This window comes from Podarcis muralis, chromosome 10 (genome assembly GCF_964188315.1).
Source record: "Podarcis muralis chromosome 10, rPodMur119.hap1.1, whole genome shotgun sequence".
Taxonomy (NCBI): domain Eukaryota; kingdom Metazoa; phylum Chordata; class Lepidosauria; order Squamata; family Lacertidae; genus Podarcis; species Podarcis muralis.
This window is the reverse complement of record NC_135664.1, coordinates 54,192,768-54,217,296: the sequence shown is the minus strand read 5'-3', so window position 1 is coordinate 54,217,296 and position 24,529 is coordinate 54,192,768. Positions and strand designations below refer to the sequence as shown.

At 42.4% G+C, this 24,529-nt stretch overlaps 1 protein-coding gene across 2 annotated transcripts in view; it reads right to left on the bottom strand.

Annotated features, from left to right (window-relative positions):
• The window catches only part of ATP6V0A4 (ATPase H+ transporting V0 subunit a4), a 41,690-nt gene extending 17,604 nt beyond the window's left edge, over window positions 1–24,086 (bottom strand). The window contains exons 1-10 of one of the 2 annotated variants that reach the window (XM_077935049.1): window positions 23,873–24,086; window positions 20,251–20,383; window positions 18,226–18,304; window positions 17,009–17,103; window positions 15,775–15,900; window positions 14,878–14,972; window positions 6,213–6,339; window positions 5,966–6,048; window positions 1,323–1,416; window positions 1,022–1,234 (exon numbers count right to left, since the gene is read on the bottom strand). In XM_077935049.1, coding sequence (XP_077791175.1) covers window positions 1,022–1,234; window positions 1,323–1,416; window positions 5,966–6,048; window positions 6,213–6,339; window positions 14,878–14,972; window positions 15,775–15,900; window positions 17,009–17,103; window positions 18,226–18,304; window positions 20,251–20,367 — 1,029 coding nt within the window. In that variant the 5' untranslated portion in view covers window positions 20,368–20,383; window positions 23,873–24,086. Of the gene's footprint in view, window positions 1–1,021; window positions 1,235–1,322; window positions 1,417–5,965; window positions 6,049–6,212; window positions 6,340–14,877; window positions 14,973–15,774; window positions 15,901–17,008; window positions 17,104–18,225; window positions 18,305–20,250; window positions 20,384–21,354; window positions 21,441–23,872 lie in introns of those variants that run through there. The other variant, XM_077935050.1, reaches the window with a different exon arrangement.
• Window positions 24,087–24,529: the final 443 nt, after the last annotated feature.

Here is a 24,529-nt window from a genome sequence, read left to right as displayed (position 1 = left end):
CGGCTCAGGTCTATCCCTGTGCTATTTCATGCATGGAAGGCTTTAAAAGAGGATCCATCAAATTCATGGAGGACTATTAATGAATTTGCTTGCCACAGTGGCTATGTCATCTTAAGGCTGTGCGATATATCGTCCCAAACCGATCTGCAGCCCATATTGCCATATCAGGTTCATAATTTTTGACCTGGCTATCTATCGTGAATCATGATGTGTGCGCGCTATGCAGAAATCACAATGTGGGGGAAACCGTGAAGGCAGCCAATGCCTCTACATAGCTCCATCTTTATTTCAGACATTGTGATATACTGTATATTGGTTTATCATGATGCTTAAAGGTAAAGGGACCCCTGACCATTAGGTCCAGTCGTGACCGACTCTGGGGTTGCGACGCTCATCCCGCTTTATTGGCCGAGGGAGCCGGCGTACAGCTTCCGGGTCATGTGGCCAGCATGACTAAGCCGCTTCTGGCAAACCAGAGCAACGCACGGAAACACTGTTTACCTTGCCACCGGAGCGGTACCTATTTATCTACTTGCACTTTGACGTGCTTTCGAACTGCTAGGTGGGCAGGAGCAGGGACCGAGCAACGGGAGCTCACCCCATTGCGGGGATTCGAACTGCCAACCTTCTGATCGGCAAGTCCTAGGCTCTGTGGTTTAACCCACAGCGCCACCCGCATCCCATCATGATGCTTAGCTGGTGATATATCATGATGCTGAAAACCAGATATCGCCCTGGTCAACTCATCATTAAGTGGTCCAAAAAAACCCTTGACAATTTCCAAGTGGTCCTTGTAAACGACATATTTAGATGCAAAGGAACCTGCCTTATATTGACCATGGTCCACCTCGCTTTGTCTGTGCTGGCTGAGAGCATCTCTCCAGGGTCTTCATCAGACCTACCTGGAGATTCTAGGCATGGAACATAGGATCTTTTGCTGTATCCCTCAGCCATTCACCCAGAACATGCTAGTGAGGACCCTCTGGAAATCAGCTAAAGAATTCCAGGCCCAGGCCCTTACCATTCCCTTATGCAGAGCCCTTTTTACACCGCCTGCGTCCACCACGGGGAACCAGATCTCAGCAATGACGCACTGCTGGGTGACGTCGATGTTGCACAAATTCAGGACGTGGTAGATGGCCTTCATTTTCTTTGCCTTGATCCCCCAGCTCCACAGGTTCACTGACGCCTCCTTCAGCAGCCCCTGCCGATGGGACTCGGTTTGGGTGATAACCTGAGAACAGAGGACATACATACATGAAGAACCCTGGCCAGGCCTGGCCTACCACTACGTCACAGGAACGAGGCCCAAGGCAACCTACTGTGTTTAGATCCTCAATCCTTGTGTTCACACCAGCAGCCATCTCCCGGCGTTCTCCAGCCGACTCGGGGCAAGGGTACACCGTGGCACGGAACCTAGAGGGGGAACAAGTCAAAGCAAACAAGCCAGTGACAATCATCGTACAACCGTGTTCGTCACATACTGAAAACAAGGCCTACTGGCAGTTCCCTCACTGCAAGAAGTGAGGTCACAGGGAACCAGGCAGAGGGCCTTCTCGGTGGTGGCGCCCGCCCTGTGGAATGCCCTCCCATCAGATGTCAAGGAAATAAACAACTATCTGACTTTTAGAAGACATCTGTATCAGGAAATTTTTAATGTCTAATGTTTTACAATTTTTAATGTGCTGTAAGCCGCCCAGAGTGGCTGGGGAAATCCAGCCAGATGGGCGGGGTATAGATAAAACAATAATTATGATAATAATGATAAGCCAACAGGGGCCACCATCAAGCTGCTTAGTAATCACAGCAATTCTTCTGTGGTGACTTTGGTGAAAACAAGGGTGACTGACTCACTTGGCCGTGCTTGGACTGCTAGTGGCCCAACAGCAAGCACAATCCTTGGTGCACTCAGGGTCAGGGACTTAGGCCACATTCATACCATTCATTTAAAGCACCATGATAGCATCATACCTTCCCTCAAAGTATTCTGGGAGCTGTAGTTTGTTAAGGGTCCTGAGAGCTGTTAGGAGGTCCCTATTCTCCTCTCAGAGCTACAATTCCCACAGTTCCCTGGGATGAGATTCTGAGATGAGAATACGTTGGGGAAAGTTAAGACTGTTTAAAGTGGTATCATGTGAATGTGATCTAAACTCAGACCCTCCAAGTGTCCCTATTTTCCAGGGACAGTCCCAGATTTACAGAAGCCACCAGAGTTTATTATTTGATTCCAGAATGTCCTGTTTTTCCTTAGGATGTCCCTGTTTTTCATTGGAGAAATGTTGGAGGGTATGCAGTTATCCAACCCCCGAGCCAAGGAGATAAGTAACGATACCACCTTTTGGAATACATCTGAAGGCAGACCTGCATAAGAAAGTTTTTTTAAAATGTTTAATGTTATATTATGTTTTTATATATGTTGGAAGCTGCCCAGAGTGGTTGGGGCAACCCAGTCAGATGGGTGGAGTATAAGAATAAGAATAAGAATAGAACGTCCCTATTTTCATCAGAGAAATGTTGGAGGGTATGTAAACCTTTCCCTTAGTGAGACAAGGGGCATTTATGTCCCTCTCAAACAGTTGCTGCCTGCCTAGCACTTAATGGAACCACTAGGAAGTCAAACAGACCCTTGTCAGGAAAGGGAAGCCTTTGCAGTGTACAGTGGTACCTCGGGTTAAGAACTTCATTCGTTCCGGAGGTCCATTCTTAACCTGAAACTGTTCTTAACCTGAGGTGCCACTTTAGCTAATGGGGCCTCCTGCTGCCGCCATGCCACTGCTGCACAATTTCTGTTCTCATCTTGAAACAAAGTTCTTAACCCGATGTACTATTTCTGGGTTAGCGGAGCCTGTAACCTGAAGCGTCTGTGACCCGAGGTACCACTGTAATGGAACCCCTGGGGAACAGGCTTCTCTCTGTATGTTCATTCCATGCAGAACTACAGCAAAGGTACTTTCCATTCCAAACAACAAAGGTTTGGGTCACACAGGGTGGCATAGTTTTCAGTGGCCGCTTCACGTTCTCTATAACACATTATTAAGCTCCAAGTTCCTTCCCCCACAAAATAGTATTATTTCAATTGTACAGCATGACCAGGTGTTTTAAGCATGAATAGGCATGAACAAATCTGTCAATCTAATTTTCATTTAGTTTCACATTCCCCTCCCCGCATCTGAAGTTTGGGTCACCTCATTTCCACATCAGTTTGTGAGTTTCTTTTTTTAAGTCCTGAAAATTTTTTGCAAGAGTTTTGGTGCACATCTCTCCCCATTGTCTATGCCATTTTGCCTAATATATAATTTTTTTGCAAGCAATTTCCCCTAAATCAAATGATTTTGCTATTTTCACTGATACACACTTTCTCCTAACACACACACACACACCTTTTCACACAATTCTTTTTCTGGCTGGCGAACTGTGCAGCAAAATTTGGAAAAGCATAAATTTCAAAGGATAGCTACATTTCGATTCGTGTGCTGTTTCTAAAGTGCGTATCAGGCAGGGTCACATTACAATGCAAATCTAATCAAATTTCAGCCCCATCCCTTAATCACGAGTACACAGTAGCCATAATAAGCTTGCCTGAAGTACCACATCTTTTTCTCCAATAATGCACGGAGTGGCTGGGCCGTCTATTGTTTGCCAAGCTACCATCTGATTACAAGACAGTCCTTGCATATGCATGAACCAGAGTACAAGGCAAAGTCAATAATACTTTGCTCCTTGATTTTAGGCAGAAAGCGCTACGAAAGAATAATTAATCTTTGCTCCGATTTCAACTCTGAAATGGGATCTCCAACAAAATATTCTAAAAAAGAAAAGAAAGCCTCAAGCCTCCTAGCCCTTTTTCATTATTATTTCCGTTTCATATGCTTCTGAGTTCTGAACCCATCTTCAAATTAGACTTTTAAATCGTGCCTGAAAGATTATTCCTCTTTACTGCAGCCCACAGATTTGGTACTTTTCCCACACGATCACAGTAACTTGGCTTTGATCTTCTAACAGCCCTTTTGCATACAGAATGTCACTTTTACCCTAATGGCACATGCGATCTGAAGAAAACTCAGGGAGAATTCGCTGGGGAGCCCCTCTCAGGCAGATAGATCTGCTGAAGCATCATCCAAGCACCTCCTAGTTAAAGAGAGGAGGATGCAGGTAACACCCACCATTTATTATTCCACTTTATATTTTTTGATAGATCTGCGTGTGGATTTGCCACGCATGAAACTGGCAGAGCAATGACATTAATTAAAAACAACTTGCAGTAAAAACAAGAGCCGCAAGCTCTTGCACTGCTGGAGTTGTACTGCTGTCTCAGATGCCTATTAGCTATTTGTATTTGCATCTTGTCAAAAACAAGGTGCCAGAATCTCCAATAGACTACAGCAGCACACACCCAGTTTGGGCATGATTCTGACCTACAGAATCATAGAGTTGTGCTGCTGGAAGGGTCATCAACTCCAAACCCCAGCAATTCAGGAATCACAGTTAATGACTCCTTGACAGATGGGCCACCCAACCTCTGCTTACCGTATTTTTCGCTCCATAAGATGCACCTGACCATAAGACACACCTAGTTTTTAGAGGAGGAAAGGGGGAAAGCCCTGTTTTTGGGGGGGATCAGCTCACAGTTGTGCAGCTTGTTTTGCAAAGGGGAAAAGCCCTTTTTGAGGATCAGCTCAAAGTTGTTGAGCTTACTTTGCAAAAGGAAAAAATCCTGTTTTTATGGGGTTCAGCTCACAGTTCTGCAGCTTCTTTAGGAAAGGAAAGGGAGCCGTTTCTACAGTTTCCAGACAGATAATCCAATCAGCCAGTCACATGTCGCTGGGGAAACAAACGGCCTCCGTATGCAGAACATTCAACAATGGAGGCCTGGGAAGGGGCCAGGGCCAGAAAGGGAGCCATCGATCGACCACACATTCGCTCCATAAGACGCACAAACATTTCCCCTTACTTTTTAGGAGGAAAGTGTGCGTCTTATGGAGCGAAAAATGCGGCAAAAACCTCCAATGAAGGATAGTCAACCACCTTCCAACCCAGTGCTGCTGAACAGCTCATAGCACCACCAAGTTGTTCCTGAAGTTGAGCCAGATGTTATTGAAAATGACTGCTAGAAGTAGCCGGGGAGGGGGTGTTAATGGAAATTGTAAAATGTAATTTGAATGTTAAAATTTCTTCAGTAAAAATGTGTTTAAAAAGAAAAAAGAAAAAAAAGAAAATGACTGCTAGAGCTAGCAAGTAGGGTGGTGTCTTGTGGATTGGTTTCCTACTGCTCAGGGAATGATAAGATGGGCTTATTAAGGCTGAGGACACACCAAACATTTAAAGCCCATTTAAAACATACACATAACACCCCAAAGAATCCTGGGAACTGTAGTTTGCACTTCACAGAGCTACAACTCCCTAAAAACTACAGTTCTCGGGATACTTTGGGGGACGAAACATGTTTAAAAAAGCAGGGTATGCGCAGGGCCTTAGTCTTGGTCAGCCCTACCACTAGACAAATGAGGTAGGTGACCTTGTGATGAGGGATAAAGGCAGGAGGTACAGTTTTGCAAAGCGGACTGGTTGCCTCATGCTCAGGTTTGAGAGATTAACCTATTTAGTCACGACCGGCCCTATCGTTAGGCAGAATGAGGCAGGGAGGTGTTGGAAGGAAAAGCTGTATGTGCTATGCAGCCTGCAACGCACCCCACTAAGTATCTTGCTGTCCTCAGGTGTGGTGGAGGGTGCTGTCCCACATCCCCAGTGCTAAAGTAAGATTCAGCTGTTGCTCCAGTTGGTTTCTGTATGTGGAATACGGGGGTGGGGGGTGGATGGGGGAGGGATTTTGTGGTTCACCTCAAGGAGCAGGAAATGCCACTCCGCACAGGATTCTTAGTTCTGTCCCAATCTCTTGTTTATCACAATAGAAAAAACACCTCCGTTACAGCCAGCGCTGCTTTCTCAACAGCACATTTCCCCTTACCCTTCACAAATCTTCTTGATTTTCTGTCTGAGTTGCTCCCCTTGATAGAAGATAATGAACACATTCTTTTTCATCTCTTCTTTCTGGAGAAAATAAATGCAACCCAAGTGGAATTTTAAAATAGTCGCAGCCGACGAAATACTGTACTATGCTTGCAATTTAATGGTGCTGCGCATACCAAACACAACAGCAGAAGTGGCAAAAAAATTTTTTGGGTGGTTTTGTTTTTTAAACCGTCTCCACCTACAGTGATAGGATCCTCCAGGGGTGTGTCCATTTCGCTGAACTTCAGATAGATATTTCCTCGGCAGGCTCTCCACAGAAGACGCTCAAAAGGCACCATTCTTTCCCTTTTGATCACGCCAGCTATGAATCTGCGTGTCACACAAACAGAAGGGATATGTCACGTGTAGTAAAGTTGGTACTGTTCAAAAATCATTCCTTGGTCAAGTAAAAAGAGTGAGGCCTTGTGGGAACTTTATCAGCCACAAGGACCCTGGGAAAGAAGTTGTGTTTTCTTTAAACCCCAGACTAGCTGGCTCCTTGGCGTGAAAGGTTTATTGGAATAAAGGAATCCTTGATTTAATGAAATGCTTGACACCTGGGTCTCAGGGTGTGAACATCCCCCCCCCCCCCATGATGTTATCTGTCCTTGAGGTGCTTGGGAATGCAGATCTGGATAGTTTCTATGGAAGGGAGTAAAACACTTTGATTTGGGTTCTGCATTTTAAATTGACACAGCTGCAAGGGGTAGATTGATTGACTAGTAAGCCGGTCATTGGTGAGTTTAAATATTAATTAAGACTTATGATTGGCTTGAGAGTTACGACGCCAAGTGTGAATTGTGGATAAAAGACCTGTTGGTGCTATTGTAATTATCTTTATGAGGAGGAGTGGCTCCGGCGCCATTTCAATTGAAGCAGAAAGGAATCCTTACCTCAGAAGCCATTTTAAAGACCGGTAAAAAGAGATAGACAGAAAAGGCAAAGCAGACCGTCGCCCCATTTCTGCGGGAGGTTTGAAACCTTCTAAACAAACCCTCTCTCGTCCCCTTTTAATAAAACTAACAACGAAAACTAAGGAAAACAATAGAAGGAGAGAAAAGGACTAACAAGTTAAAAATCTCTGGTCTTCTGATTGACAGAATCAGACTCCCCCTAGTGGTGGAACTAAATACTACTCTACTTATGCTGTTGGATTTCTTTTTTTTTTTGGAGGTGCCAAATTGTGTTCTGTAAAGTGGTTGGAAGGTTAACTGCATAGGCAGCCCTTCTCTCTCAAGGACCTAATCTTTATAGTTATCTTTTCCCTCTCCCTTTTCTGACTCAGTGAGGACTGGGATACATATATAACTTAGTATTTCTGGAATAAAAGTTCTAGGATATATTACAAGCTTTGGGTTATACTATAAGCTTTGGGACATACAAGAAATTAACACCACCCTAGCTTTCTTTTTTTGGGACATTTTGATATCCTCTCTCTGGATGTAGATTTGGATTTGGTTTGAACTTTATTGAACTTTATTGAACTCTATTGAACTTTACAAATTAACATCTAGACTTGGTGTATTTAAATACTAATTCTTGGTTAAGTACTAACGCTTGTTGGGATTAGCCCGAACAGGGGCAAGAAGAATACAGGACGTTTGCTTGGATTAGCCCGAATAGGGGCAAGAAGACCACAGGAATCGGGGCAAGAAGATCTTAGGAAGCCACAGAAATTACAGAAAGAGGTGACAACGCCAAAGCCCATCAATAACAGGAGAAGGGGATAGGAAAGAAGGAATTTAAAGAAACCAGTCTCTGTAAATTTCCTAGTTAGACTATTTGTTCTGTCTAGACCATTGGCTCTGTACACTCGGTAGATCTGCGGTCAACTCTATGATAGTTTGGTACAAGCTCTTAGTGTATAGTAAATAACCAATTCAATAATTAACTTCCTAGACAGCCAAACAATGTCACATACACAGAAAAAAGGAGCGGAGGGTGGGATGCCATCAGACAGGAGAGCATCAAAGCAAGAAACAGAGTTCAAAACAGAAATACTGAAAATGTTTGCTGAAATAAAACAAAGTGAAAAAAACCTAGAGACAAAATTAGAACAGGTGGATAATAAAATTGGGAAAATGGACAAAAAGATTGAGGAGACAGTTAGTGAATTGAGGGGACAAATTAAAGAGGTTTCAAGGAGAGTGGATGAAGGATTAAAGAAGTCAAAACAGGAAATAAAAGAGATGAAACGAGAAGAGGAGAAGATGAAAAATGAGATCGCGGAACTAAACAGAACACAAGAAGAACTAAAAGACTCTATTGCAATGAATGAATTAAAACAGAAAGAAGTGAACCTGAGACTGAGACAAGTACCAGAAATACAAAATGAGAACATAAAGGTAAGACTGATAAAAGAATTTGCACGATGGATGGAAATGTCAGAGGTAGAAATTGCGAGGACAATACAAAATGCATTTAGAATGAAAAGCAAAACAAATAGGCTAAAGAAATTCCCAGGGGATTGCGTGGTAACGTTCAAGGACAGAGAAATGAGGAATCTGATCTTACATAGGAACAGAGAGAAAAGACTCTATATTGACGGGAATTACATAATCATATTTAAAGACATCCCAATAAGGCTATTGAAACGAAGAGAGGCCTATAAGCCATTGGTGCAACTATTGAAGAAAAACAGGATCGACTTCAGGTGGGAATTCCCGGAAGGAGTCTCCTTCTTCTACAAAGGAGTGAAGAGAAGATTAATAAGTCCCGAGGAAGTCGGAAAATTTACAAGAAGGTACAAAGAATTACAACAAGAAGAGGAAGAGATCAAAGGAGCAGAAGGAGGAGCAAGGGTAAGGGAAGATTCAGAAGCAGAAGTAGAAGAAGAACAGACCGGGAGAGACTCTGTGGAGGAGGAAGAAGAGGAAGAAGGAGAAGAGACAGAAGGTTTATAGAAACTTTAAGTAAAGAAAGGTTTAAATAGGGACAAAGGAATGACGTTAAGACTATGGAACTGGAATATTAATGGAATGAACGATAAAAAGAAACGGAATGGAATTGAACATATTTTAAGAAAGGAAAATCTGGACATCATATGCCTACAAGAAACGCATATAGCTAAGAAACACAGGAAAATCCTGATTAATAAAAGGTTAGGGAGTGAATTCGTATCTTCAGATAAAAAGAAAAAAAGGGGAGTGGTCTTATATATCAAAAATAAAATTGAAAGTCACCAACTATTTAAGGATGAAGAAGGGAGAATTATTGCGGTGCGAATTAACTGGCAAGGGGAATGTATGATAGTGGTTGGGGTATATGCACCAAATGGAAACAAGACAGAATTTTTTAGTATGTTAGAAGAGAAGTTACTTGAATATATGGATCAGAAAATTATAATAATGGGAGATCTAAACGGTGTGGTCTCAACAGAAATGGATAGATTAAGGGAAACTAAGACCAAAGAAGGGAAACTACCTAACACGTTCTTTACGATGACAAAGAATCTTAACCTGGTAGATATTTGGAGGTTGAGACATCCTCTGGAGAAGCAGTTTACTTACCATTCTGAACCAAACCAATCGTATTCTAGAATAGACCAAATATGGGTCTCGAATGAACTAACCCCGAGAATACATAAAATAGAAATACAGGCGAAGGTGATTTCAGATCACAACCCAATAAAAATGGAGCTAAAAGGATTTGAGGAGCGTTCCTTTAGGTGGAAGCTAAATGATAATCTATGGGATGACCAAAAATTTGTGGAGAAAGTACAAAAAAACTTAACCGAATTTTTTATGAACAATATGGATAAAGGGACGAAACTGAGTGTAGTGTGGGATACAAGTAAAGCAGTGATAAGGGGCCTCTTGATCCAACAGAATGCTAGGAAAAAAAATAACAAAGAGAAATGGTCAAGAGAGATCCTCAGACAGATCATGGAGTGCGAACAAAAATTGACTAGGAAACCCAATAATGAGAAGATAAAGCAGGAAATAAAGATTCTGCAAACTCAGTTTGCGATGATGATAAACAAGGAGGTCGAATGGAACATCAAAAGATTAAGGCAAAAAAATTTTGAGTATGCTAATAAATCAGGAAAGTGGCTCGCCTGGCAGGTTAAGAAAAGAAAGGAAACAAATACAATTAGTAAAATAGAGGTAAATGGGGAGGTGACAACTGAACCGAAGGAAATTAGGAGAGCTTTTGTGGACTTTTATAAGCAATTGTACAAGAATAAGGAGAGGAATAATAAGAAGAAAATAGAAAGATATTTGAAAGAAAAAGTGGTGAGGAAGATCTCACTAGCCCAAAAGGAACAGTTGGATGCCCCAATAGCGAAAGAGGAGGTAGAAGAGGCCATAAAAGAGTTAAAAAGAGGGAAGGCACCGGGGCCGGATGGGTTTACTGCCAGCTATTATAAAGAAATGAAAGACATATTGATAGACCCACTGACTAAAGTTATGAATAACATCTTAAAGGAGAAGGACATGCCAGGAACATGGAGGGAGGCCTTTATTACAGTGATACCGAAACAAGACTCGGATCTTACACAAGTCAAAAACTATAGGCCGATATCTCTATTAAACTCGGACTACAAGATCTTCGCGGGAATATTAGCTAAGAGATTAAAAAAGATATTAATAAAGATTATACACAGAGATCAAGAGGGATTTCTGCCGGGCAGACAGATAAGAAATAATATAAGAAATATAGTTAATGTTATTGAATTCCTGTCCGAAAGGTATGATAAACCAGCTAGCTTAATATTCGTAGACGCGGAAAAAGCTTTTGATAATGTAATCTGGGAATTTATGATAAAAAATTTGGAGGTTATGGAGATGGGCCAGGAATTTCTCAACGGTATCCAAGCAATTTATACAGAGCAGAAGGCAAGACTGATAGTAAATAATGTCATCACGGAGGAACTGGAAATAGGCAAAGGCACAAGGCAGGGTTGCCCACTCTCGCCATTACTATTCATAGTGGTCCTGGAAGTTCTTCTAAATGCAATTAGGCAAAACAGACAAATTAAAGGAGTGACTCTAGGGGCAAATGAATATAAAATTAAGGCATATGCAGATGATGTGGTCCTGACTGTGGAGGAACCCATAGACAGTATACAGGAAATCTTAAACGAAATGGAACAATTTGGCAAGCTAGCAGGTTTCAGATTGAATAAGAGAAAGACAAAAATGATAGTTAAAAATATGGATAGAGATAAGATGGAACTTTTACAGCAAAGAACCGAGATTGAGATAGTAAAGAAGATTAAGTACTTAGGAATCTGGCTCTCCGACAAGAATATTGATTTATATCAATATAACTATGTCCCTGTATGGAAAGGGGTAAAAAGAGATCTGGAGTCATGGGCCAGATTGAAATTATCACTCTGGGGTAGAATAGAAACAATAAAGATGATGGTGCTCCCCAAACTGCTATATTTATTCCAAACGATACCCATAATAAAAGGTATAAAAATTTTTAAGGAGTGGCAAAGGGTGATTACAAGATATGTTTGGGAAGGGAAGAAGCCTAGAATTAAGTTCAAATTTTTGACAGATATTAAAGAAAGAGGTGGCCTCTCCCTACCAGACATGAGAATCTATTACGAGGCAGCATGTTTGTGTTGGATTAAAGAATGGGTCAAATTGGAGAATAAGGAATTATTAGATCTTGAAGGAGTTAATAACAGATACGGGTGGCACGCTTATCTTTGGAGTGATAAAAAGAAGGTACACAAAGGATTTACAAACCACATTTTCAGAGGTGCTTTAATAGAGGTTTGGGACAGATATAAGAATATATTAGAGCCTAATATTCCACATTGGCTCTCCCCGCTAGAAATGAAATGTATTAAGACAATTAATATGAGGGGGAAGTGGGGAAATTATGGAGAAATGGTTTTTAAAGAAGGAGGGAAGTGGAAAATAAAACCCTATGAACAAATTAAGGCATTAACGTATGATTGGCTAAACTACTTCCAGATTAACGAAATGTTTAAAAAAGAATTGAAGGAAAGGAGTTATGAAGGAAATGATTCAATTTTTCAAAAGGAGATAATAAATAATGAACATAGAAATTTATCAAAAATGTACAAAATACTGCTGGAGTGGCACATGAAAGATGCAGAGATGAAACCGGTGATGGAAAAATGGACTAAGGATTTAGGGTATAATATTAAATTAGAAGAATGGGAAAGGCTGTGGAAAGAGAACATAAAATTTACGGCGTGCACGTTACTGAAGGAAAATATGATCAAAATGTTTTATAGATGGTACCTCTCTCCTACTAAACTGGCAAAGATGTATAAAGTGGATAACAAATGCTGGAAGTGTAAATCAAAAGAAGGGACTTTCTTCCACCAGTGGTGGGAATGTGGTAAGGTTAGAAGCTTTTGGGAGGAGGTATATAACGAGCTGAAAAAGATGCTGAAGTATACCTTTGTGAAAAAACCGGAAACATTCCTACTAGGTATTATAGGGAAGGATGTTAGGAGAAAAGACCAGAAACTCCTCCAGTATGCGGTGACAGCTGCTAGAATTGTGCTAGCTCAGAAATGGAAGTCGGAGGAGACCCCGACGGTAGAGGAGTGGAGAACAAAATTGATAGAATACGCTGAGCTGGATAGATTAACAGGGAAAATTAGACACACCAAAGATCAAAAATTTATTAAAGACTGGGAGAAATTCGTATGTTATCTGGAAAGCAACTATGGGGTAAAAATAACGCTGGCGGGATTTAAAGAGGCTTTGTAATTAAATATTAAATATTGCCAAACAGAGATTGGGAGGTAGGGAAGAACAATTGGCAATAGAAAAAAAAAAAAAAAGGAGTGCGTATCAAAAGGACAGCAACGAATGATGATCAGCAACGCTGAAGGAAGTCTAAAAGGGATATGAGTGGTGATACAACGATGTGTTTTAGAAGCTTGGTTTTGTCTGTATGTTGTATTCTGTATATTATTTCTTTTTTCTTTGTCTTTTCTTTTTTCTATTTTCTATGCTGTTATAAGAAATTTCAATAAAAAATTATTTATTAAAAAAAAAAAAAAAAAAAAGATCAGGGAATTGTTTGTGAAGTTGCTCTCTGCCTTTGCTTTCTGCAATCTGCAAAGATGCCTGGCTGTGATGTTCCACCTAATAGCCGTCGTTTCGTCTTTTGAAATGGAGATCTACAAAAGCCTTCAGTTTGCGGACTTTGCCTATCCTATTTGTGTTTAACTTTGTGAGTATCTAAGTTAGTTAGACTATGCAATGTTTTTATTTTTCTTGTCTGTAATTTTCAAAAGAAGTGCCTGCTATTTTAGCATGTTTTCTGTTATTCTTTTAAAATAAATTTTTAAAGAAGAACCTGTTTGGTTTGTGTGCCTTCCCGGGGGAATAGCTAAATCCTAGCCTTACGCTTGGTTACGCTCTACCATAGAATTTCTGCCTGCAAGTCTATAAATACAACTTGTGGAGAGGGGATAGCCAGTGATAACGGGTCACAGCCTTCTCCCTGGGTTGTGGTTCTGGGTCCCCGGGACAGAGGGAGTGGTGGCAGCCCTACCGGGAGGATTTGGTTTTGTGTTTGAAAAAGTAAACCCGCCTGCCAGCCTTGTTCAAGAAGCCTAGTCTGGCCGGAGAGCAGAGACAGGCGAGGGAGGGGCAAGCGGCTGGGGGCGGCACTTTACTACATCACGAGTCAACCCTCTCCGCACTAAACACTACACATATTTGTGTTTTGTACTCGTGAAGTTATTGCCTGTGTTGCAGCATCGGCTGGTGCATGAACCAGACCTCCAATTATGTAAGTAAAGTATTTAAACTTACTAAAGTATGTAGTCTATTCACGGGAAAAGGGGTAGAGTTGGAGGTGCAATGCAGGGGCATGTTGTAAGTGTCAATAATGGGGTATCTAAAGGTCTAATAACCTATATTTCCCATGCTTTTCACAAACCCTGCATAAACTTGTGTTTTTAAACGCTGCTGGAGGCTCTTTTGGCTAGAGAGTGAGTCAAGCCCCATGCTTCTTAAATTCAGGCAGTCAGCCATTTCTTTGGTAGTTTCCCACCTAACATGGGACTTCAGGATTAAATATACTTCCCCAGTTTACTCCCTACATATAAAACACAAGGTAGGTTTGCAACTTAGCAACAAGGCTCCACCTCTGCAACTAATCTAGGGCTAGGAATATCAGAGAAAAATCCTCCTCAAGGTGCTAGCCATTCAACTACATCAGGTTGATCAGTTAAAATATTCTAGACTCTTCAACTGATGAAGTGTCCAGAGTTGTGTTAAACTAAAGTCTATTGCTACAGAATACAGTTGAACCTCTACTTACCACACCTCTTCTTACAGTCATTCCAAGTCACAACTGCGGCAAACCTGGAAGTAACCAGAGGGTTTGCCGCCGTTTGCGTATGCGCAGGGGCGGCGATTGCTGTTCGCACATGCACAGAAATGGGCAATCGCCGCCTGCACCTGCACACAACAGCGCCTCTCCCAGCGACCTGTTTCGACCTCCGGATGGACCTCCAGAACGGATTTTGGTCACAAATAGAGGTTCCACTGTAAACGTGCCTTTCCCAGCCTATATTCCCTCAAACTGTGGAACTCAGCTACATTAGTCAAAAAAGTTATTTGAATGCGTTATAAACATGCAACACCAGATGGCACCAGAGAGCACAAAACATTTCTATAGCATTTTTACATAGCGTTTTTTCTTCTGCCATAACAATTTAATTTCTAACTTTTTTTCTTTTCTCTCTCTCTTTTATTCTGACTTATTTATAATGTTTCCCCCCCTGTGTGTAGATCCACCATGTGCCTTTCCTCTGTGTCACTGACTTTCTCCTCCTGACTGATTTCCTGACTCTCTCACTTAGTTCCACATATTGAGCTTTCTGCGAGAACATAAATCAGCACAAATGATACTAACCCCAGTTTTGCAGCAACAGCTGCAGGTGTGCTTCTTAACTCCAACAGCCCGGAGGTGTCTTCATTGAAGAAATCATCAGGCAAATTAGTTTCCGTCTGAAATCAGGAATTAAATTTATCCTACAGGTCTAATTTGAAAGTTCACAGAACAGAAAGATTTATGTATGTATATATCATTATTTAAAATATTTATGAACCTCACTTCAACATGAGATTCCAGGGTAAAGGACAATTAAAACTAGACCTGGGAGTCTGAGAGATTATAGAGATTATGCTGCCGTATGTGACACATTTTCTGAAGAACTGCAACTCCCAGAATTCCTTAGTTCCTGCAGGCAATTTCTGATCCCAAGCAAGAGGGTGCCAGCCGAACAGGGCAGCTGACTGACTAGGGGAGGGTGAGTAGCAGAATAATCAGGACCATTGAAATGGAGAGCTAGGGCTCTTTCATCCCAAGTTCATACCGTGGCCAGGACAATTCTGTTTGGGCACTTACCACATCTACTATATTTAGCCATCTGAGGGCCACATTCCTGTTTGAGCAGCCTCCCGGGGGCCAAATGTCAATGGTGGCCAGAGACATAGGCAAAAATGGAGGGGTTTAATGGATTTAAGTGTGGCATACACCCAACTCTCTCTATCCTCCACTCAAGCAAGCAAGAAGCATTTTCAGAGTTCAAGGATGCATCCCAGCCAGGCAAAAACATTCAAGGAGGGCATGACTAGGAAGGGTGTGTGGCTAAGAAGAGTTCTGAGGGCCACAGAGAGAGGCTTGGTGGGCCACATTCTGCCCACAGGCTCAAGGTTTCCCACAGGGCTTCAAACAAATAATTAAGAGGTTGCTTCCAACCAGTAGAATCTTCCGAGAAGCCAAGAGTGTATTCGAAAATCACGTCACCTCAAAGAAGTCCTGAGTTTTCTTCAGGAGATGTTTCAGTTCAGTGAGTTCCAGAAAGTTCTGCCTCAGTGCTTGCAGATTCTTGTTAGCCTCCTCCAGCTCAGCCTCCAGTTTCTCCAAAACTCCCTGTTTATACCCAGAGCAAAACAAAAGGCATGGCCAATTATTCTTTCATGCACCTCACTGCTGACAAAACAGATCACTATAAAGATGGATTATTACACGGTAAACATTTCAAAATACGTCTCAGCATGTTAGGCAATCTTGCCGTGAATATTAAAATCTCAGCGCTGTTCCCGAGAATGAATTATTCATGGATTACTCAAGATATGTGTAGACACTAAAACAAGTAACAGGAAACACAACAAATCTTCCTTTCACCAACATTAGCTAAAATGATGAATGGTGACGGTGAATCTCTAGCAGATTTCGCAGCACAGGCTGTTTAAGGGTCCAGAGTTCTCCTAATTTTCTTAACTCATTCAGGCTGCAATCCTAAAATCAGAATGGGGAAACTAGGGTTCTCCAGATAATGTTGGACTCCAACTCCCATCAGCCCCAGCCAGCATGGCCAATGGTCAGGGACAATGGGAGGTACAGTCTAATAACATATGGAAGGCACCAAGTTGGCTACTCTCAGTGTTGAGGAAAGACATAGGTCCCTTTTCATTTCTCATTATACGAGATATCAATAGAGATTATATCAGAGACACAGGAGAGATAAGAGAGAGTACTTTATAGCTTGATGATCCAATAATGTTCTCATGATGGAAAGCCACTGGGAATGCCTTTCGTTGGAAGACCAACAAAAATGTCACAAAAAACTGAGCAAGCTGGGTCCAACATTATCTGGAGAACCCTAGTTTCCCCATTCTGATTTTAGGATTATGGCCTGAATGAGTTAAGAAAATTAGGAGAACTCTGGAACCTAAAACAGTCTTAGCTGCAAGATCTGCTAGAAATTTGCAGCCACCATTCATCGTTTTAGCTAATGTAGTTCATCACAATGCTTCATCATGTTTATTTTTGCTTCTAACAAAAGCATTGCCCTACTGTTAACTCTGGATTTCTCCCCGCCCCACTCAGATGGACAAAATCCAACTCCTTGCAGTGTATTTCTATTAAGAAGTATACAGTTCTCCTAATCTATACGGTGGGTCAACTGCCAATGCCACACACAACACTTCCCCAGCACATGACTGGCACATGCATGTACCAGTCCCAAACTCCTTACCTCTAAGTCAATCATTTCTCGAGGTAGCGGTGTCTCTGGGCATTTTTCAGGCTTGAAAAGCACTATATCATCCCCCATCTCACTCTCCAGAAAGCCTGTGAGCAAACCAGAAAGAAAGGTGCCATCTAATTTTCACCTGAATGTAAAACTGTGCTATACTATGCATCAAGAGTCGCCAACATGGTACCCACGGGTGCGCATGTACCCCACAGAGGTCTTCCTTGGCTCCCAGAAGGTCCCTCCCCACCCCTCTGAAATGAAGCTCAAAAGAAGCATCCAGCCGTAGCCAATATAATAGGGTGTGGTGTGTGTTTGGTGTGGCCTAGGACCCACGTACCTACGGGACCGCCTCTCCTGGTATGCCCCGCAGAGGCCCTTAAGGTCCACAAATGACAACATTTTGGAGGTCCCAGGTCGCAAGGTGGTTAGACTGGTCTCAACTAGGGCCAGGGCCTTTTCAGTACTGGCCCCGAGTTGGTGGAACACTCTGTCACAAGAGACTAGGGCCCTGCGGGACTTGACAACTTTCCGAAGGGCCTGCAAGACTGAGCTGTTCTGCCTGGCCTTTGGTTTGGACTCAGTCTGACCCTTATGTTTCCCTCCCCTTATGGTTTTGATCTATGGACTACTTTTAAAATGAGGCTGCATTTTAAATTGGTGTCCCCCCCCCAATTATATTATGTTTTTACTGCAATTTTACTGGTGTTAGCCACCCTGAGCCCAGCTCTGGCCGGGGAGGGTGGGGTATAAATAAAAAGTAGTAGTAGTAGTAGTAGTAGTAGTAGTAGTATTTGCTTGGGGTCTGTGTAGGATGTCTATAACAACTTCTCCCATTTGCAAATGGGCCCAAAATGGGCTCAAAAAGCTGGGTGGCTCTCTGTTGCGGGCCATGTCAAGGGATGAGATAGCCCAGTGGTGAATAATGGCCTGTTTAGTAAATTACAAAACAAATCCATTGTGACAGGGGTCTGAAACCACAGCCACCTGCGGGAACAGTATCCTGAAAATGCCCTGATACCAGGAATTGAACCTAGCCTAATGTCTATTTCTGGGGGAATATTTTTTTTTTTAATATGCTAAAAAAACCTCTCAGAAAAAGAGCCAGCATCTTTTACTGCTACATCCCTGAGTTACTATTGTTTTTATAAAGCAGAAACCTGTTCCGCAGCTCATTTTAGTGAAGAACAGCACAAGAAGAAAGTTACAAGTCTACTTACGAAGGATCCTTTCCAGGGATTCGCATCTTCTGACTTCATTCACAAATTTTCGCTGGAAGCTGTTCACATTTGCATTCAACTAAATAAATATTAATAATAAAAATTAGTAACTCTGCAAAAGTAAAAAAAAAACTCCCTGATACCAAGCCGAGGGATGCACTGAAATACAGATAAATTAGTTTCAATTAGGAATAATGAACTGTTGTCAGACTGATGGAAGCCCAAAGAACAAAAAATATGGGGGGGGGGGGAATGAAATATTTAAGAAATGTTAGTTTATTAGGGAAATGGATGACATGAAAGAGGTAATTGTTTAAAACATATGTGTTTGATCTGTAAAGTATTAGTTTAATAATGAATAACTTAATGTCATTTTATTTATGATTTTTTTCTTTATTAAGATTTAACTGTATCAGTGTATGATATTTATTTATGTTTCTGTTTTTCTTTTTCCTTTTCTTTTTCTCTTTTCTTCTTCTTTGGTAACCTTAATTTCTTTTTTTCTTTTTCAAGTTTGTAAGTTTTGATTTGTACGTATTTGCAAAAAATTAAAAATTAATCCAACCACGACAAAATGAATTAAAAGAGTTCATCTGAAAGGAGTGGCTGTCCCTGGACCAATCTTAACGTTCTTGAAATCTTTCCATCTGTATATGCATAGACAGTGCAACTTTCAGAGTACAAAATCCCGCAAGCAGTTGTTTACAGCACCTCACCACCATGGATTGAAGCAGAGGTGGTTTTAGGGTAGCATAGCCAGAGCACTTGCACTGGGCGCTGCCCTGCTGGGGGCGCCAAAATAATGCTGTAGAACAGAGCGTGTGAGGTGGGGAGGAATTTTAGCGCTGCGCAAGGTGCCACTGAAATTTGAGAGCCTAAAGTCCAGCACTGACTGACGTTATCAATCCCAATAAAGTAAAGGAGAAGGAACTCTGCAGCAGAGGCTGCCCTTTCCTTCTGGTAAAGACATTGTTACCTCTTCTGCTCCCATCCCATATATTAACTGGGGTCAAGGTCCTTCCAGGCAGAGACTGCCTTTCGTCACAGCCAAGAGGTGCAGAACTGCCACTGGTGTTGGTGAGGGAGGAGGACAACTCTGTTAAACTCACTCCTGTGAGGATTCCAGTTGACTGCGTACACAGCATACATTTAGAGCAAATCTTGTTTTCCCCAAAGAATCCTGGGAACTTCAGCTACAATTCCCAGCACCCTTAAGAAAGTACAATTCCCAGGATTCCTTGAGGGGTAGGGGTGTGTGTGTGTGTGTGTGAGAGAGAGAGAGAGAGAGAGAGAAGCATCTCCCGCATCATATTCCTGAATTGCAGAGGGTTGCCCTAGATGATCCTCAGGGTGCCTTCCAGCTCTACAATTCTATGATTCTATAATATCAGAAGAGGCTGTTTGGTCTTGGGCCTTAACCACACTTGATCTTGTCCTGCTGCTTCTCCCCCAGGGAAAACTGCTCTTTAGTGTTCAATCAGAGCAAACAGCAATTTGGGTTTTGTCTGGATTGATGTTTGCTCTGATGCAGCACTGAAGACCGCTCTCGGACCCATGCTTTCTAGGCACAGGAAAAGCAGGAAGTGTGGACGAGCCCCAAGAAAGGTGTTTTGGTGTCCAGAGGACATAATGAGGTGGATGAGGGCCAATAAACTGAGGCTGAATCGCAACAAGATGGAGAAACTGGGTAGACAACTCTAGATGGAGTTGCCCCTGAAAAAACAGGTTCATATGTCCTAGAGCCACTGCTGTCTCTTGAGGTCCATGTAGCCTCAGTGGCCAGGAGAGCCTATTTCCAGTTTAGCCCTTCCTGAACCAGGATAGCCTGGCTACAGCAGTGCACGATCTGGTAACCTCACATCTAGACTATGGCAATCCACTCTACGTGGGGCTGAATGGTGACAGAAAAGGCACCGAGTACATATAAGTGCAACAAAAACCTTCTGAAGAACCTTCTAATCCTTGCTGCTGGTTCTCGGGAGTGCAACCAACACCACTTCCCCACAGGTTCCCATGTCTACTCACATCTCTGAACTGAACCAGGCCCAGCTCTCCAAGCTCTGCCACGCAGCAATAGGCAGACTCCACCTGTAGGAAAAGCTGCGACAGGCACATCTCTTCGCTCCTGAACACCGACGCCATTTTGCATGTTCTTCTTCTGTGGGGGATATTGAGAGAAATGCTGAAAACAATAGCTCTGTATAAGGACTGCAAGCTCCCTCCATGAGGGCTGGTAGCACTGACCAAGAAAGATGTTTTGCTACGGTAGTATCAACAGGGTTGCATCCAAGCTTAACCCTACTCAGCTTCGACCCACTGAAATTAGTAGACATGATTAAATGTATAATGAATTCATATATATATATACTTATATTCTCTCTCTCTCTCAAGCACATAGTAAAATAAAATTATTTAGAATTCCAGTATGCAAGATCCATTTTCCCATATAAAGCAGAGCAGGTGTGTGAACATGTGGCCTTCCAGATGTTTGGACTCTGGAAGGCCAGCATGGCAAAGGTCAGGGATGCTGAGAGTCATAGCCCAAAACAACAACAGATTCTCTATCTCTGAGGTAAACAGCAATACTTTTCCAAGAAAAGATAGGAGCACCAATTCAGTATACACCAGAACAGGTGCTAGTTTTTAAAAATTAAGACTGTAAGGTTTAAGTCACATGACTAGTAGATTAATCAAGTAAGGCTATAGCTGATTAATAAGTAAAGGCATGTTTTTAAAAGACTGGGGGTTAAGCACATATATTTAAAAATTCAATTTTCATTCTGGTGTCTTACTACAATAAAGCATAATTTTGGGGGAAATAATATCAGAGACAGCCCTTCCTTAAATTAATGTGAATGTTGCCCACATCTAGAAAAATATTGCAAGTTTCTTCCTATGCCCTAACATGCAATTTTTTAAGAACCAATATTCAGCAAGAGCTTAGGATAGCACTGGAAAGTATATTTCTGAATCTGAATGAATCACTAGTATTCACTATTAGATTCTCTTGGGATCCTGTGGCCTGTGATTTCCCCTCCCAGGCCTGTTATTTAAATTGCTTGCCACCCCTCATGCTGCCAACTTCCTAGCTGCGTAAGAATGAGGAGGTGTCAAAAGAAGAGAACAAACTCTGAGGGAAAACAGGTATAAAAAAGGGCCTGCTCTGTAGCAACTTCCTCCACGCCTCCCAAAAGCTTTCCTTTCCTTTCCGTCCCATTCCTGCTTCTGCAAGGAAGAGGAACAAGAGGGTTCTGAGAGAAATTTGGCGGAAGAACTGGGGTGTCGCAGCATCCCCTTCAGGGAAGGAGGCAGACATGCAGCATTGAGGAGCTTCCATGACTCTTTACCTTGGAAAACGGAGCAGGAGAAGGCTGCCTGTCAAGGCCTGTAAGACCCTCAGCTCTTTTCCATCCATGCTGCCTGTAATCTGCCCTAACCATCATTTAATGGTTAGATTTTCATTCATGCAGCTACTCAGAATCAGAAGCTCACAAGTTTCACCTGAAGTAAAACACTGCTCAGCCCTTCTCACTGGTCTTATTTTGGGTTATTGGCATTTGACCCATTAAGTTCTTTCACCTGTGTACTTTTGCAAACTTTGGAGGCTGTGGAAAACGTCCTCTTGGCCCCACTTTGGCTACAATGATGTTTTGGCACGCATCAGCTGAGTTCGCAATTAAGTGTTCACCCCCAGCCCAGAGCAGGGATCCTAGAACATCTCCCATTAGGTAGTCCTGCCTCATTGAATTAATCTACATCAATTTGGTGAGGAACTATAGCTCAATGGTACAACACACCACTGGCACCCAGAAACTCTCAGGTTCAGTTCATGGCATCCCCAGTTAAAAGGGATCAGGTAGCAGGTAAAGGGGGGGGGGGCAGGCTGTGCCTGAGACCCCATGGAGAGACGCTACCAGCCCAAGTAGACAAAACAAGACTAGATGACCCTCGCCTGCATTTATTCCTTTGCATGCCTGAACAGTGCCTACATGCACGCAACTGTCCCTGCATAGGACTCTCTGCACGTGGTCAGGAGCCTTGCAAAAGCAGAGTTTCGGATTTTGCTGTTCCAGACCCTTCCATCCAGTCACTAACCAGATCAGGAACTGTTTAATTTCAGCAAGGTTGTGGCATTGTGCACCACCAGACCATGGCACAGAATGGGCATGCGAAGGACAATAATTGGGGGCTTTAAAAGAAGGGAAGGGGCTTGCTATCAGGCTCCTTATCCACGGTTTTATCAGATTCCAAATAAGTTAAATAAATTGTTGTTGTCGTCGTTATTACTATTATTAATTGGTGTTGCTATTACCGAATTTATTACCTGCCATTCTCCCCAAAGTCCCAGGGCGAGTTCCAACATTTAAACACACAATATTGACAACCCAAAATAACAGAAATAAGGTGCGCACCCTAAATGCTCAATATAGGATCTTGAATGGGCGTTTAAAGACTATTCCAACATTTTAAGGATCACACCCCATCCCTTCTCTCCTCCACTACTACAAAACAAATCAACAAAACTGAGAAAGAAGCGATAGGGGGGCAGAGAGTTGTGGAGAGTCAAGGGCACCCATGTACTTTCTTCACTCTTTTAAACAGAGCATTCTAGGAATGAAGTCCAGATTCCTTCATGAGTTTCCATCCTGGCATCTCAGCTTCAAACTTAATATGTATTTAAAATAATAATAATAATAATAAAAACATTTAGAGAGGCTTTTGCTTTATAGAGCAGTATCAGTAAATTAAGATAACTAGAATTACGGTTACAAGGACTAGAAACTTTGAAACTGAAATTTACCAGACATTCATTCTTAATGGTTAAGGGCACAATCCACAGCCAACATACAGAAGTAAAAGCCCAAGAAGCTGCTCTATACTGGGTCGTAATATGTGCCCCTCTCTGCCAGTACTGTCTAATCTGACTCAGCTGTTCTCTATAGTCTCAGGAATACCTTTTCTACCATCACCTGATATCTGCTCCTTTTAATGGATGATACCAGGACCTGAATCTAGGCTTTGTGGATGCAAAGCATGCCCTCTGCCACCAAGCTATGATTCTTCCCTGCATGAAGAGGATATACTCGACAATAAATGTAATTCGCCTGAGATTTTGACCTTACTACACATATCCAAAGCACCCTCAAGGATGCTAAGAGCACAAACGCAGCCTCTTAAGTCCATGGGCTGTCCTCCACACATGCAGAGTTCAAGAATAAATATTGCTAAACTGCTCCCATATCGCTCCTCACCTCTGGATTAAAATGCAATTCATATCCCTCATCCACATCAGCTTATGAAAAGCAATAATCATTCACATTCATTTCTGCTAGCCTCTTGTTCGCTTCTTCGTACTGAGGTTATAATTTGATCAAGCACACCAGCAATTAAAGAGCCTTGGAATCCTGTGCTATTAGGTGTTAATTGCTGGTTTCAAAATACATCTTTAGCTATTTAATCAAAGCTTTCATTATTCATTGGGGGAGAGGCCATTTGCTTCTGAATGGGAGAAGAAGAAGAAAACATTCAGGATCCATATGTTGAGGTGATTTTCCCTCTTTAGGAAAATTCAATAGGCTCTGCGAATGCAGAGAAGTGGTTATGCCCCTCTGAGAATTGCCACTAGTTATCCACGCCAAGATCTCACCTCAGTCACCTGCTCTTCAGTTTCCTTTCTCTCTGCGCAGCCTGAATGAATGCTGAAACTGTTTCCAGCTTGACAGAGCTCCAAGTGAAACACTGGGGTGAGCTGCAGTTTCTAGGCATGTGTCCTCAGGACAGCTAAACTGGTCCTGGCCAGACCAGAGAGACCTTTCCTTACAGTCGTTGAGCGGAAATATCAGGAGCCATGCTGCTCCATCTAAACCTCTCACGTCAGATCTGTGAGATAAGAACTAACAGTGTTGTGTCAGCACAGTGTGTGTGTGTGTGTGTGTGTTGCCATAACAAACACAACCATTCCCTCTCAACGTGTGTGTTGGGGTGGTGGTGGTTGTCCTGTTCTATAAGCAGATGCAGCAGAACAGAAGACAAATACCTCTGCTTCTTCCATCTCTCTGCAGTTCTCACCTCGCAGCGGTCCTTCTCCATCTCTGGGTCCCCAGCTGTTGTCAGACTACAACTCCCATCATTCCTAGCCAGCATAGCCAATGTTCAGGGATGATGCGAGTTGTACTTCCAAAACATCTGCAGACCCAATATTGGGAAAGGCCGTTGCAGAATGAAAACAGGAACTGGAGAAGGAGAAGGCATCACCCTGCAAAAGTCCCCCTAGAAGTTTGGGATAGAGAAGTCAGGTCTCCTT